At 43.2% G+C, this 15,476-nt stretch overlaps 1 protein-coding gene across 1 annotated transcript; it reads left to right on the top strand.

The window, feature by feature from the left end:
- Positions 1–10,960: 10,960 nt before the first annotated feature.
- Positions 10,961–11,740, top strand: LOC125953796 (uncharacterized). The gene has a single exon (XM_049683576.1). It carries the CDS (start codon positions 10,961–10,963, stop codon positions 11,738–11,740), a length of 780 nt encoding a protein of 259 aa, XP_049539533.1.
- Positions 11,741–15,476: the final 3,736 nt, after the last annotated feature.

Genomic DNA, 15,476 nt, shown 5'->3' with positions numbered 1-15,476 from the left:
TCAATCTCATAAATTATGTACATTTGGCTGGTTTCTGTCTTTTCTGCATTCCATATTGGTCTGCTTTAAATGCTTCAACACGAAAAGTGTGACGAAATTAACGATGATTAGCAGTAGCATTTATACTGTGCATATATTAAGAGCCGATAACTACTAGTGGGAAAGCATCACAAGAAGCCAAATGACCGTAAGAAGTCGAAACGAATTAATTTGCCTAATGAAGTGACCATAATAATGAAGTGTGATAACGAAGTAGCACCGTCACGGAGCGATGAGCGAGGGAATTCTACAGTCTGCTATACCAAGTCTGCCGAAAGCCAACATCAATTATCGTTTGTTGTGCTTCCTTACACGATGATCGCAATTCAATCTATGCAAAATAATTCAAATAAGCTTTGTAGCCAGACAAAGAACTTTTCGACTAACTCTGTGGGTAAAGAAAGAATCTTTTAACAATGCCATATCATTTTCTTCTGTATTTTAATTTCATTGAACTGCAATGAATATCAAAAATCAGTTTAATAATCCGTCTAGATTTCTTCGATATTTGCACATGTCATGTGCACATAAACACTTGTAAATGTGTGGAATACTCTTGTTTGACAAATCCCGTGGGTTCGTCTTTTAGAGAGTTGATACAGAGTTGTACAATGAAACTGCTACAACATATGGACGGTAAATAAGATGGTTTATCGTGAAGCCATCGTCCAAAACTACGCGCGATGTACCATCCGCCTACCATACCATTGGATGGATGATTCGAGCTGACGATGTCCCGCTTTTCTTCCAGTTGAGTGATAATGCGGTGTGAAGTTCTTTTGCCAAAGGTCTGTCCTTGTACAGGAAGGAAAGAAGGAAGGAAGGAAGGAAGGAAGGAAGGAAGGAAGGAAGGAAGGAAGGAGTAGTAGCACTCAGTGACGTGCATACCCGGATCGCGAAAAAAAGGGGGAGTGTGTGAGCAAAATTTCTTCTATTCTTCTCTGTATGTGTTATTATGTGTGGAAGTGCAGGAAGCAATTGTTTTTTTTTTAATTTGTGGTATTCAGCATCGATTAGTAAGTCTATTACAGCTACCGACACACTAGCAGACCGACGAACTGGTTTGGGCTAGGCCGCATTTTTAGTCTGTTTGTGAGTTTTTTATTTCTTGTGTTTTGTGAGAACCGAGGCCACAGACTGGGCTTGGTGATAAGTGCGTACGGCTGGCAGATGCCAAACATGCTTTTTTTAAAACATTATTTCGACATTACTCCTTACTGTTTGGAACTGAAGGTAGGAATAGCGATAAGAAATCTCAGCGTTCATTGCAATGTGTTTTCTTGTTCGAAGATTTGTCTCCTGCATCTTATTTTGCATTGGATTGCATTTTGCATTTGCCTCACCTCAAAGACTGTTTCCGCATTAAAAATCGCATCGAATTCGAATCTCCGTTTGAAAACCATACCATGCGTTGATTGATTTCATTTTAATTGCGGCTCGGTTGTAAAGCTCTGATATAACCAAATGTACTGCTTTTGTAACCTTTATTATTGCAATAGAATTGAATCATTCTATTTCAAAATGACAAAACATTTTATTTCTCACTCTCTCTTTCTCTCTCTTTTGCAGTGCTGATTCTGTTTTGTTCTGCAAGTCCTTTTTCTCCTTGGCAACTGATACCTGATCCATCAGATCCCTTAGCATGGAGATTGATTATATATACATCGATATCGAAGCAGCAACCCAAACCCGTGAAGATGACAATAACAATCTTAACGAAAACGTTGTTGACGATCGTAAGTATTATGTACTTGTTATTTTTTTGTATCTTATTTCTACGTTTCGTTCGTACAACAATAAATTGAAAATAATCGAAGCACAACCGGCGAATATGCAACGATGATAAAACCGCTTGTAATAGATAGCATTTGGAAACTATAAAGTGATAAACCCGGTGTCCATTGCAGCATAAAAACTAACCCATCGAGCTTATGGGCACTTTTATCAGTTAATCCGTGTTATTTATCATCCACCAATTGACCCAGTGGCTGTTATTTTCCAGATATGTTGCTCAAATTTTGAGCTCTTTGTTAAAATTTACGAACATTATCGAAAAAAAACTGGTTACTTCGGCGAGGGCGAAGCGTCAGGCTCTAGACCTCGAACGAAGGTCTTTACAAATCCGCATTCTCTATTTTTCTTCTTTTCCTTTTCTCTGAATCGAGCTGGTGGAAAAACCATTGCGCTTGACTCTTGTCTTTCACCCAAACGGGAATTGGCCGCGATTTAACTCTTCGACTGTTTCAGATACAGCAGACGTCGCGAGCAACCAACCACTGTTGACGAAGGTGAGGAATTTCCTTGGTATCAGCAATCAGGCAGTAGAGGGTAAGGAGAAGCAAGAAAGTGAAACGATTCCCGAACCGAGGGCGCCTAAAATAGTTACTGGTCTTTCAGGTGGAGGTAACAACGATGGACGTAGCGTTTTGAACATTGCAATCGTCTCGTGCGGCATGATTGTAACTAACATCATCAAAAACTTGAAGGTAAATGCTCGAATTCTAAGTATTAAGCTTATAAAAAATTCTAAGTATTAAGCTAATAAACTTAAAGCTTATAACCTCTTACGGAATAGCCACCGAATAGCAGAGTTTCAGAAATCTCTGAAAAATACATACGTCCGAAAGGTGGCTATCATCGTGGTTGTCTAAATGTGTTGTTCATCATCATGCTTTGTCTAATAATGTAACTGCTTTGGCACGGCTTATTCACCATCAATTAATCTATCATACATCCTTCCATCCATCAATTTCCAATCTGCCTAAGGGTAACGTGCGTGCCGACTAACGATAACCCGAGGCACCACGGTGAGGTATGATGCTCGAAAGTCATTCGAATCCTGCAGATCGTCTTTACACAATTGCTTGTTCATTTATACAGGTCTGGGCAATACCAAAGCATTTCTCGGTGCTATCAATCTTTGTGGCTACACTCCCTTTATTGTTGAACAATCTTCGACTTTCCCTGGCGAAGTTGCTACAACCTACCGGTAACAATACGACAAATCCGTGTCATTTCCTGTCGACTCTGGCTGTGACCATGATAGATGACTTCATCATCTCAATTGTTCTGTTCGCACTGGATTTCTTCATGAATGACAATTTCACCTGGACAAATGCAACTGTACTGATGTTGGCCAACATTTTCATTGTGCCGCTGTTCTGTATTGTAACGGGTATGTGGTAGAGTTGTTTGATAAATTTCAAATGCAAACGGCAGTGTCCAATGGTAAACTAACCGGGCGCATTAACATTTCAGGTTTCATCCTAGCGACCGTCCTTTGGCTGGTGAAGTTATTCCATATGGACCCAAACAATCCGACAATAGAAATATTGGCGGCTACGATCAGCGTTGTGGTTACGACAGTACTCTATCGCTCAATACCCACACAACTACACAAATTCAGTAAGTGCTTCGTAAACTGCCCCATATACGATTCATTCCAAGTAACTTTGAACTCTACGAATTCTGACAGGTACAGACCGTTGGTTTATTTTTATTGCCGTTATCGTCTGTTTGCTGGTGCTTGTTGTTTGCACAGTGACACTGATCCATAAAAGGGGTGAAATATCCTGGTTGGCCAAGATCAGTACCTTTTGGCTGCCTCTGCTGACCACACTCTGTATCTACTGGTAATTCTAGACAGTCCGGCTTCATGACGATCCATTTTAAAGCCGCTATTCTAATTTAACGCTTCGATCTTCTAACTCTCTTTTGAACATGACAATTGCAGTGGTGCTAGACAACTGGACAAGGAGGGTAGCATTTTCAACAGGCTCGTCGATTTATACCAATTATTAAGTGCCATCAACGGCTATCTCATCTCAACTGAAGTTGTAGCAAAGCAACGTCCGGAGTCTAACCAAGGGGAGCGAGACATGGTGCAGAATGATATCATCGGAGGATCCTCGATGCATGGTTTTAAGGAAGGTTAGTGTTAACCTCAAATCAGAGAAAAATGCCTGATACCTGCTTGCACTTGCGATGACGCAAACGTCCTAAATGGTTTGTTATTCAAGGAGTATTATAACGTTCTCTCATTTTCGTTTCACACAGCGCTAAAAATTTTGTCCGCCGTCTGGTCTAAAATGTCTACCCCTGCTGTTTTCCTAGTGTTCTTCGGTACCAGCTACTACAATACGAAGTGCATCCCTTTCGGACTGTTTGGAATTGTTTGGTTGGTATTCTGCAACACTATCGACGTAAGTTCTTCCCGAAACATCTTTAAGTGAACAACACATGCGCTACACTGCCCCTACCATCTGGGTAGTGGGTTTCTTTATTCGCAACAAAGTATATTAAAACGCTGTACTCGCTCCTTTTATGAATTTCAGGTTGTAGGGCGACTTGGTATAGCGCACTTCGCCATCTGGGTGATGAAGAAAAAAGCGATCGATTCGGCCAACTGGAATGCTTACGTAACCGTAATCGGTAACATATTCAGCATAATATGTGTGATATCGCTCTTGTTTATCCCCACCGTATGGGATATCAAAGTTTTCCAAGTATGCTCCTGCAATCATCACGGAGTATGCAAAGAATATCCGATAATTGCGTTTAATAGAACGGATAGTTACGTATAACAATCAGGGAACGATTAAGGGTAATAGTATATAAAAACAGTTCCTTTCCTACTACGCTTGCGGCAGGTATCGAAGACGATCTCGATTACATCTACTAGAACGATGAAGGGAGGCAAAAGGCACTAAATCCCTCCGTACTACTAGCTACTAAGATGTGGCCCAGTAATAACTATAAACTGCCAAATGCTCTGCCATAAACGTAAATTATCGTTACCATTGTGACGATGATAGATTGTACTGTTACTCACAAACGTTCCCAGCCACAAACCAGCACAGACTTGGAACTCTCGAACGAGTACGAGATTCTGAACACAGCATCCCAGATGACCACCAATCAGAATACCAGACCACAAGCGCAGAAAAGTGAAGTATCTGCAAAAGCGCCACCGCCAAGAACAGTGGCTACCCACAATATCGCGGATATTCACAAGCAGATCATCGCGGCAGGTGTAGTAGACTACACAACGAATGCTATACGTAGAGGCACTGTGGTTCGCATGACAAACTCTAACGATTACAAAAAAGTCCTGGCGCACTTCAAGGCTAGCAACGTCAACTCCCACAGATACCAACTAGAGTTCTCTTCCTCTAGCGACGAAGATAGTCCTAACGGGACTCTACGACATGCCGGTAGAGAAAGTACAAGGAGCGATAATCACCGAATCGCTCGAGCCCATGAGCGTCAAAAATCTGACAATAAAGCACAAAAACTACGACTAGCAGGTAGCGTACAATTACGCTGAACCTGCTTCGCACAGTTAAGACAATCTACCACCAGAGAGTGCAGTGGAAATACTATTCTACAAATAATGCGCCAATGCAGTACAAAAATCCGGCGTTCCGGCGCCCACGAAAGAACGCGCCACGAAGACTGTTGAGAACGCGACGTGTAAAATTAATCATATATATATATATATACAATGCAGAGATTATGTGTGGAAATCATAGAACGCGCGCCAAAGGGAGCTAGCAAACCAAAATTTAGGAGAAAGTACAGTTGCGGAGTTGCGTACAAACGCAATTGCCACATAGCAACGTTGGATCACGCTTCACAAAGAGAAATACATACTTTGAACCCAAAGATGCAAGAACAAAGAATCATAGCACAGAACAAAGTTGCGCTAGGCGCATGGCGCGTGACAAACATTAAGATGCGCACCACTTGACAACACATTACCACAGACCCGCGAGCGCGCGTTATGATCCCAATAATTAATAATCTTAATCTATATATATAAAAATGAATGTGTCTGTCCGGATGGCCGGTATAGACTCCGAAACTACTGGACCGATTGACTCCAAATTTGGTAGGTGGGGGTTTTTGGGGCCGGTGAGTGCTATAGGCATGGTTAGAAACCCCCCGCTACCTTCCTTCATGCCCTTCTCTAACACTTGATAGTTAAAAACATTCATTACTCCGCAAGTTATGAACCGAATACCATTAAAACTTGCACAATTGTTGATGGTTATCTGAGAAACTATGGGACAAAATTTGGTTCATATTGGACGAGGATAGGGGGGGGGGGGGGGCTCCATACAACCCCAAACCTTAAAATACGTCTTTGGACAATATGGGTATCGTTTCCAAGGTTTTGATGGTCTCTAAATCGATTGGATTCACTTAATACTCTTTTACTTGCCTCTTTCACCTATCCACCATCACCACCCTCCATTCCGTACATCTTGCAGAGCAGAGTGAGGGGTGGGAAGGTTAGATAGTTGCGTTTAATTCATGAATAATAATTTTTAAAATGAGACCAATAGATGTTAAGGAAAAGAACGAGAGAGAGAGAGAGAGAGAGAGAGAGAGAGAGAGAGAGAGAGAGAGAGAGAGAGAGAGAGAGAGAGAGAGAGAGAGAGAGAGAGAGGGAGCCCGGCGAGGGTGGAATGATAACCATGGGACCGGCAATGCTGCAAATCGTTACCATTTTTTATTGGTATGTCTATTGTTGGTTTAAATTTTCTTACCAAATTCTTACCAAGTTTAGTTAAGTCATGAGTTAATTAAGAAGTTGCTTTAATTTTCACAAATCAATTTACATGAAACAATAACAAAAACTTATTCAGTTGTGAAATATTTGAATTGATCAAGAATTATATTAATTTTCGACTATTGATTTACGTGCCTCTTATCATTGACAATTTTCAACGTATCGGATTATGAATGGTAAACGATCGGAATTGCATGCACAAACATGTAAAGCAGCAGTAATCGAATTGTAATAGAAATCAATGCCAACATATCCTGCCTATCAGGAACGGCTTGCGATCGGAATGATCACCGAGAATGCCCGAGAGAGAAGAAAGACCCTCGATCTGATCGATCGACGTTTGAGTTAATTTGAAGTGCGGTGCTTTTAGTTATGATCTACCATGTGACTATTTAAATCATCGTAAGCTGAATACCGGGGAAAAATGGATCAAGTGTGTCGTATTGTAATGCCGTTAAATACACAGCATTTGAACTTAACGAGCTATGTGCAAGCCGAATACTAAAGTCAAACTTTTTTTAAAAATACTTGGGAAAATATAATTCGTTGTTCCAAATGACGTCATTTAGCCCGAAAGGCAAAGCCTTAAAACTCAAACATCATGTTAACTTTCCAGCTCATATTTACAAGCACGTCGCATCTCTATTTCCAACATCACTAACGGTCCTAGCTATTGATTTGGTTCATTGATAAATCGAATACTACCAAATTATGGAATAGATAAAATTATATCTACTAAAATTTTAAAGTTCCTGTTTACGATAAACCCACGACCGATCAAAGACAGTACGAAGTCTGTCGGGGCAGCTAGTTTATTATAAACAAAACCAAGTAGGAACGTTACGCAACTCCAGTAGAGTTCTATGCGAGACATGTGACGAAAAGACACGTACGAGATGAACTACTGGAGTAAGCGAGATGAGATTATTTGGGAGCGCCGAATATTCGGTATATAAGGCGCAGAAATATTGAATAAAGACTTTACTTGCATATTAGTTTCCAAACGGACGAGTTGAGTTTACTTTTTCTCCTCAATCGAAACTAGCTTGCGACTTAGGACAGTTCCCTTCGGATGCTGACTATACACCCTTTGGGTTGCCTCACTCCGACGGAATTGATCTTAAGAAAGATCATCAACTTTTTGGTATCCACGTTCAGGTACTAGAACTTCTCGGAAGACTAGCCTGTTCGTCTGATACCTTGGTTGCTTGATCTGATGAAGCGGTTTCTTCTAAACCGAAAGAAACTTTGTGCAGGTCATCGTGGTGCCACGCGAGAGCACCAGTGTCGGGCGTACCTTCGCGCGGCCAGGACACAAACACCATTTATCGTGAAGGTAAGAAATCCGCCACCATATTTACAAAGACTACTCCGTTCCGGCGCCCGCGAAAGGATGCGCCACAACCAACATTTAACAGGGCTGCAAACTGTAATCATCCAGCGATCTGCAACAAATGTGCTGGTAGGCACACATTATCAGCTGCCAGGTAGCGGCAACAGGCAAGGAGAGAAAATCGCTATACACTTGCAAGAATGCGCAAACTGCGAAGGAAATCACGCATCGAATTACAGTGGCTGACCAAAAAGGGCACAAAATATTAAATAACCAGCAATCAGCCCAGCAAAACCAGCATCAGGCAAGTGAATTTTCAATCGGTTATTTCGAAAAGTCAAAAGTCAATCTGCCTTAGGATCACCAGCTTTTTTCGCGCGAATCCAATTGAACTATTTTGTCCGATTTTCCACAAATATGTATTAAAATGTGGCATGTAGTCCTTGGAATGCAAAAATATCGATCGGAAGCACTTAAAAAAAGCACTGAAAAGCAAAATACGGTTGGCTATGAACAAGAACGTTTTGAAAAGTAAAATAATAGATTCCAACAATTTTGACTAGAAGTGCTTATTTTACTTAATTTTTTATTTGGATAAAAACAAAGAGAAGGACACATGTTTGCGTGTTGGTTTTATATTACTCGCCTTTGCTAACATAACTTTTTTACTTGACAGTTTGCAGAAAGTAAAAAGTAAAAGTAAACAAACGGGTCGTCTGTCCTTATTTATTCAAAAATTAAAGTTAAATGATGAAGACTAGAAACTTAAACTATTGATATGTAATTATATTTTTTCAGTAAGACTTTCCTTGAAAATTCAGCCACACTGTTAATTTGTTAGAATGTTTTTTTTGCATACTGTATGTAGGAAAACTCTTTTTACGGAACTGGTTCTTTTTACGACTTTATTGATCGGCTGAACGTGACTGCTGCGCGCTCCGCTTTTCTTTTGGCGCGTTCTCTCAGTACTGTCTCTCTCTCGTGCGCCACCGTTCTCTTTGCGCGCGCTTGCTCTCCCATATCCTACATGTATATAGTCGTTTTTTGCTCATTTATGTGCTCTCCTAAATTAAACGAAATAAAACAGATCACCCACATAGCAGTGAGAAGACTTCTCACCCATTGTACAATGAGTAGATCCCTCTGCCTGTGACGCAGCGAGAGGAAGGCTGAGGTGGCTGAAAACGAAACCCCCGCTGTCTGCGACGGGGTCGAGGAAGAGGCAAATGGGTAAAAAACCAAGATATACACCTCAACCGATTCAAATAATTTTAGCGGTTATCCATTTCAAAATTTTGCCGTTGGATAACCGATAGAATGAGCCGGACACAGAAATACATGTGGAAAGTGGAGGAGGGGTGGGGAGGGAGCGAGTATATACCTAGTACATCGCTTGTACCTTCCCCCGTCCCTTCCAGATAGATAAAAAGATGATTTAGACATAATAATTGTCCCAAAAACATACACACCTTTTCAGTTAAATATCTTTAAAAATACATTATAAACGTTAAATAGTGCTATTACAGAAGAGGAGAGGGAGATGCCATTACATTTTCAATGTCAAAAGATAATATTTGGGTAGTTTTTTGCACCATAAATTGATTTAATCTCATGTTTAAGGTTCTTGATCATTCCACTGGTTATTTAACGGTCAAATTTTGAAATGTGCGGCCCCTAAATGTATGCAATTTGAACCGGAAAGCCTACCGAATCGGTTGAGGTGTACATATTGGTTTTTTACCGGCAAATGCAACGCTCACTATGGAACCGCTCGTAGGCAGCGGGGGAAAGAGCGGAAGAAACCGCGCGAGCTCGTGGGACGCGGCTGCGGAGGGGGAAGGGCAGAATGGGGAGAGAAAAAGGTCGAACGAAAACGAGCGCGAACTTAAGTTAAAACATCATTACGTTGCCCCGTAAATGAACTAATATTTTGATGTTTTCTTTCTCTCTGACATGTGCCTGAGCATTCTGCATCGAACGGTTCAAATGGTTTTTTTAACCGAGGCAGATTATTCTTGCAATTCCAGATTACTAGACAAAGAGAATGTTCACAAATTTCTTCGTCATCTGCAGTCGTTATCTGCAGAAATTTGCAGTATGCCTGGATCAACACACAAGAATCGACAAACGGTCAACAAATATATGTAGCGGTATGAGCTCCACATTTCTCATCGCACCTACACGCGCGCCGTACACACGCGCCTTAGGTGCTCGAAGTATTAATAATTCCACGTGCGTTGTGGAGACGCACCATAAGCGCTGCTCGAGCGCGTTCAAGCGCTCGAAAGCGTTCTCTTGATCGCAACCTTTCGATACGAACGGACGTATGTTCTAAGCACCCGCGCAAGTGAAACATGTTCTAGTTCGTGTAATGTACAAATCCGTGTAAATAATAAAGTCACTAGACCTTGCCTGGCCTGATCTCAAATTACATTCGTACATTGTGTGGGTCCAACGGAGCGACCTCCACATATTGGTGACCCCGACGTGATCAGGCTAAGTGAATAGCAAGCCGAACGCCGGCTGCTGAGTGCAGTGACCCGACAAGAGCCAAAGGTGAACTTTTTCAACGTTGCTTCGACGATTGCAGCGGCGCAACGTGCCGGCTTTCGTCGAAGTCCCTCTGCACAGTGAAACTGCGTGAAAAAAACGGTGCTGTGAAAGTGGTCGAAAAGGGATGTGAAAACACGCGGTAAAAAACCGCACGTACGCGAGAGTTACCGCCATTTTTTCACGTACCGAGAACGGCGGCCGTTAGCGAAAACCGCGTAGAGCGATCGTCGGATGATCGCCTGCGTGTGAGTGAGAGCAACCCGTGACGTCACAGTGCCGTCGGTTTCTCGCGCGCGAACAGAAGCCGTTCACCGTACTGAGCGAGCGAAGCACCGTGAGGAACGCCTCTCACACGAGAAAACAAAGACAAAGACACGCGACCGGCGCGCAAGACGCCATTTTTTGTGAAAACCACGTGTATCAAGTGGGTGCAAAAAATCGAACAGCGAAAGTAAGACAACATGACCCACACCCCAGCGAAAAGCGCATCGGCAGCAGAGACGACCGCTGCCGAAGTGCCGAACACTTCACCAGCCACACCGCGGAGCAACATCTTGCTCCAGGCTCCGCTGCCTTCCGTCGTCGACATGCTGCGCCAGCTCACGGAAGAGATGCGAGTGTTTAAGCGGGACCTGACGGAATTGCAGACGGTCAAACGCCGACGAGGCAGGAGCCGCCAAGGAAGTGAATCCCGTGGGCGCCTCCAAGGACGTGGGAGTCTACGCAACGGCCCTCCGGTACCGCATGACTCAGAACTCTGCTGGTACCACAATCGCTTCGGCGATAACGCCACTCGCTGTCGCGAACCTTGTAAGAAGGCCGGCAGTACTACGACAGGTGAGGAACGCCAGTCGAGGCAGGGAGCTCGAGTTGTCGCACACACTCGCTCCCACGCCGCACCTCGGCTGTGTATCAGAGATTTCGAGTCAGGAACATCCTTCCTGATCGACAGCGGCGCCGAATTATCACTCGTGCCGCGCGACCGCCGACTCAAGAACATCAAGCCAACCGAGGTAACGCTCGTGGCTGCTAACGGCACTCGGATACCCGTGTTTGGCGAGGTTACCATGAAAATCAACTTGGGCCTGCGCCGAGCATTCATTTGGACGTTTATCATCGCCGACGTCAACACAGCCATTATAGGAGCCGACTTCCTGGTCCACTACGACCTCCTGGTGGATCTGAAACGCAAAAGACCGCGACCCTTAACGGAAAAAAGGTGTTCGCGAAGGTCGACCTGAAGAAAGCGTACCACCAGGTTCCGATAAATCTTGAGGACATCCCGAAAACGGCTATTACCACGTGTGGCAGATATTCATCGCTCACCAATATTCACTCCCCGTTCATCAGGGATCGTTCATTCTTCACCTCCAAGGTTCACCATGGGTCATCAGAACCAGAACCCGGAGAAACATTGTTGCTTTACTGACCTACATTTTTACCTTCGTCAGTTAGCACCCAATAAAGAGTGAACGACCCAAAACCAAAACATGGTCAGCCACTTGACAGCAGCCCCGGCGCTACGCATACACCACGGCGCTGATGCGCCGATGCGCCGATGGCCCACCGTGCCAGAACAACCACGCGGGTCAAATTACCGATGCCTCAGCGCTGCTGCGCTGGGACCCGGGAACATGCCAACAATGTTGCGCAACGGGCACAAGTGCGCTGATTATGCGGAAAAGTACTTTCGGCTAGCAAAGCCTCTCCAGCTGTCTCACTCCTACTAATTGTAAAATAGAGTTAAGAACTAATCCCGAAATTGTATATAAACGAACAAATCCAAAATACAACGAGACTGAATTCTGACTCCAACCTATCTGTGTCTTTCCTCTGACGCTGCTCTGGCTGACGACACCCCTTTGGGCTCGTCACACCCAGACACCAGCCGAATTGAAAGAAAAGGTTTTCAGTCGTCCACCCCTCGTCCAACATCTCAAACCAGCCTCTAGAACCAGCGAAGTTATTACATGGCGACCGTGACAGTGGTAACGTGGTTACCGTAGACACTGTATCGTTATCGTTTCGTGTGAATCGAGTAAAGAGATGGACCGCGAAGAGCGAAATCGGGCGCTCCGTCAGCGCGTAGTTTCGAAACTACTACACTTAAGCAAAATCGCGGACGGGTTATCGCAGCGTTCGTGCGTTAAAGTGATCAAATTGAGCGCGCTGTTAGCCAACCAGCAACGTCTGAAGTCGGACACGCTCATCCGAATGGCCTACGAAATGGCTAAAATAGAGGCTGAAATAGGGTGTAAAAAGGAAATGGCGGCCGTGAAAAGTGAGAAATGAAATAGTAAGACGTAGTGCATGAACAACTGTGTGCGTGAAACACAAGTGTGCGTGAAAAACTAAACAAAAGTGCGTGAAACTGAACAAAAGTGCGAAATAAGATCGTAAAACGGCAGTGCGTACAAAGTGTCACTAGACAAAATGGGTACATCCCCTAGCAAATCATTAGAGGGCGATGCCCAAATACAAATAGTTAATGTGCAAGAGGAGCATACGTTGTACCATCAGAACACCCAAATAATATTATATATAATAGCCGCAATGGTACTTGCGCTATTTGTGGAAAAGGTGCACGATTTGTGCAAAAAGCGTGAACGAAAAAACGCGCTACGGGCCGCCAAGTCCGTAGCTACGTTAAACACAGTGTAAAGAAACCGAACCAGAAAGAAACAACAATCACGATGGAAAAGTGTTCCACAGCCATGCAACGGATCAATAGATCCACACCAGTGATAGTGGACACCAAAAGAAAGAGCATGAGTCAGCTCATTAACGAATTAGTAAAGCAAAAAACAGTGACCGTAGTAAAAACTTATCAGAACTCTTGCGCGGTGCTAAAGACGGCCGAAGTGATGATTACCAATATTAGAGTGGAAGTGAAGGCCAAAAGTGTGCCCAACGCGGTGAAACAGCTTCTGCCGGCAACAGGGGGCTACCTGTTGATCTCTACTAACAAAGGTATAATGGCCCACACCGAGGCAGCCAACGCCGGTCTAGGAGGAGTCATAATAGCGGTAGTGGCAAAGCAGGACAAGCTGTAACAACTCCGTAGTCACCTGTACCAGCATCGTCGGCAGCTGTACGGAATCAACCGGCAAGTGCAGTATGCGCGTTATTTTTTTTTTTCTCTCCTTAGTTATATAAGTAATTAAGCGCTATCCCCTATGCCTTCAGAGGAAGCACATAGCTTCGTTAATCTAAAATTAGAAGCCCTTAACCAGATATTAGCGAATCTCAGAAAGGCTTATATTTCAATAGGAAATATAAGCTAGCGACTATTAAGAACAAATTAAAAGATATAAAAAACAACTATGATTAGTGCCTCACGATCATAGAAGACATAGAGGACAAGTCTCAGGCGATATTTCTAACAAAACTAAGGCAAATTTACGCCGAGACAAAATTGTCACTAGAAGCCAGACTAAAGTCGCCTAGATTAATATCATTTAAAATTCTAGTTAAAATTATAATACAGTGGACCGCGTTGTATCAAAAAAGCAAAATGGCTTCCACTCTCGAACTAGTTAAAGCAATCCCGCAGCTTATCCCCTCTTTCGACGGGGATAGCTCACGAACTGATGGAGTTATCGCTGCTCTAAAAGCATGCGAAACAATCATCACTGCAGAAACCAAGAATCTGGCTGTACAAATAATCCTATCCAAATTCACGGGTAAGGCAAGAATAGCAGTTGGCCAAAATCCTGCCTCGATTCAGGAAATCATTAAATCTCTGGAAACCAAATGTAAAATTCCTGTGTCTCCGGACACGATTTTAGCTAAACTAAATGCAACAAAACAAACCGGTGAAATTACTAAATTCACCGATGCTGTTGAAAAACTCACACTCGAGTTAGAAAACGCTTATATTAGTGAAGAGATTCCGCTGGATACAGCAGCTAGAATGGCTACCAAAGCTGGAGTTAAAGCTCTAGCCTCGGGCATCAAAAGCAATGAAACGCGAATGATGCTCAAGGTAGGCCAGTTTACGTCATTAAATGTGGCAATACAAAAAGCCACCGAAAACGAAGTGGACAATAATGCCTCAACGGTGCTCTCTTACAACTCAGGCGGATACCAGAACTATAGAGGTAAGCCGAGTTATAACCATAGCCATCATAGAAATCGAGGCTATGGGTACGTTGGCAACCAACAGTACCAACAGCACCAACAGTACCAACAGCACCAACAGTATCAGCAACCTTATTACAAGAATCCAAACCAAAAACACTACAACTCGACACAAAACAGAAACCAAACAAACTACAGGGGTAAACCATCGCAACGAGGAAATAATAATTTCCGAGGGTACAAAACACAAGGAGGAGATTCCCGCGTTTTCGTTGCCCAGACGGAAAACGGGCTACTCCCCCAACAACCACACGTTGGGGGCCAGGACAACTTTGGGATGACTCACCAATATCAGGTCGAGAACCATCAACAATATATCAGCGCGGGTCAACAGCAATCTCTGCAGATTCCGCAGCAGAACTAACACCAAAACGGGGCCTCACCGACATCACAGGTGATGTACCAACACCAATAACAAGATGCTTTCAAGTAAACACATCATACAGCAATTTCATTCGCTTAAAATTGGAGTTCGCTCCATCCGAATCTACCCTTTTAGTGGATACAGGTGCAGACGTATCAATTTTCAAAGCAAGTTCAATATCACCTTTACACCAAATCAACAGTTCAAATCAATGGCCCCTATTACGAAAAAGTCGATAACGCTATCGATCGACAAATTAATCGACTCGAATTTCAGATGAAAACAATCGATATCGAGTCGATAACGCGGAGCTGCTCGAAAGCAGGCAATACGTCAAAAGTTGTTTAAATTCACAGTTATTATAGAAAATTTTGGGGGAAATGCTGATGATCTGATGCTGATCTGCTGTCTTTTTGATTAATTTTATAACCTAATTCATGTATAATCATGTATTTCATGTTTTTTCATGTTCA

Source organism: Anopheles darlingi, chromosome 3, assembly GCF_943734745.1.
Source record: "Anopheles darlingi chromosome 3, idAnoDarlMG_H_01, whole genome shotgun sequence".
NCBI classification, from domain to species: domain Eukaryota; kingdom Metazoa; phylum Arthropoda; class Insecta; order Diptera; family Culicidae; genus Anopheles; species Anopheles darlingi.
The sequence above is the reverse complement of the archived record's forward strand: the minus strand, read 5'-3'. Positions and strand labels throughout refer to the sequence as shown.

What these genes read in the sequence shown, in the direction of transcription:
- LOC125953796 (XM_049683576.1), top strand. Translation starts at nt 10,961, where the DNA reads ATGACCCACACCCCAGCGAAAAGCGCATCGGCAGCAGAGACGACCGCT.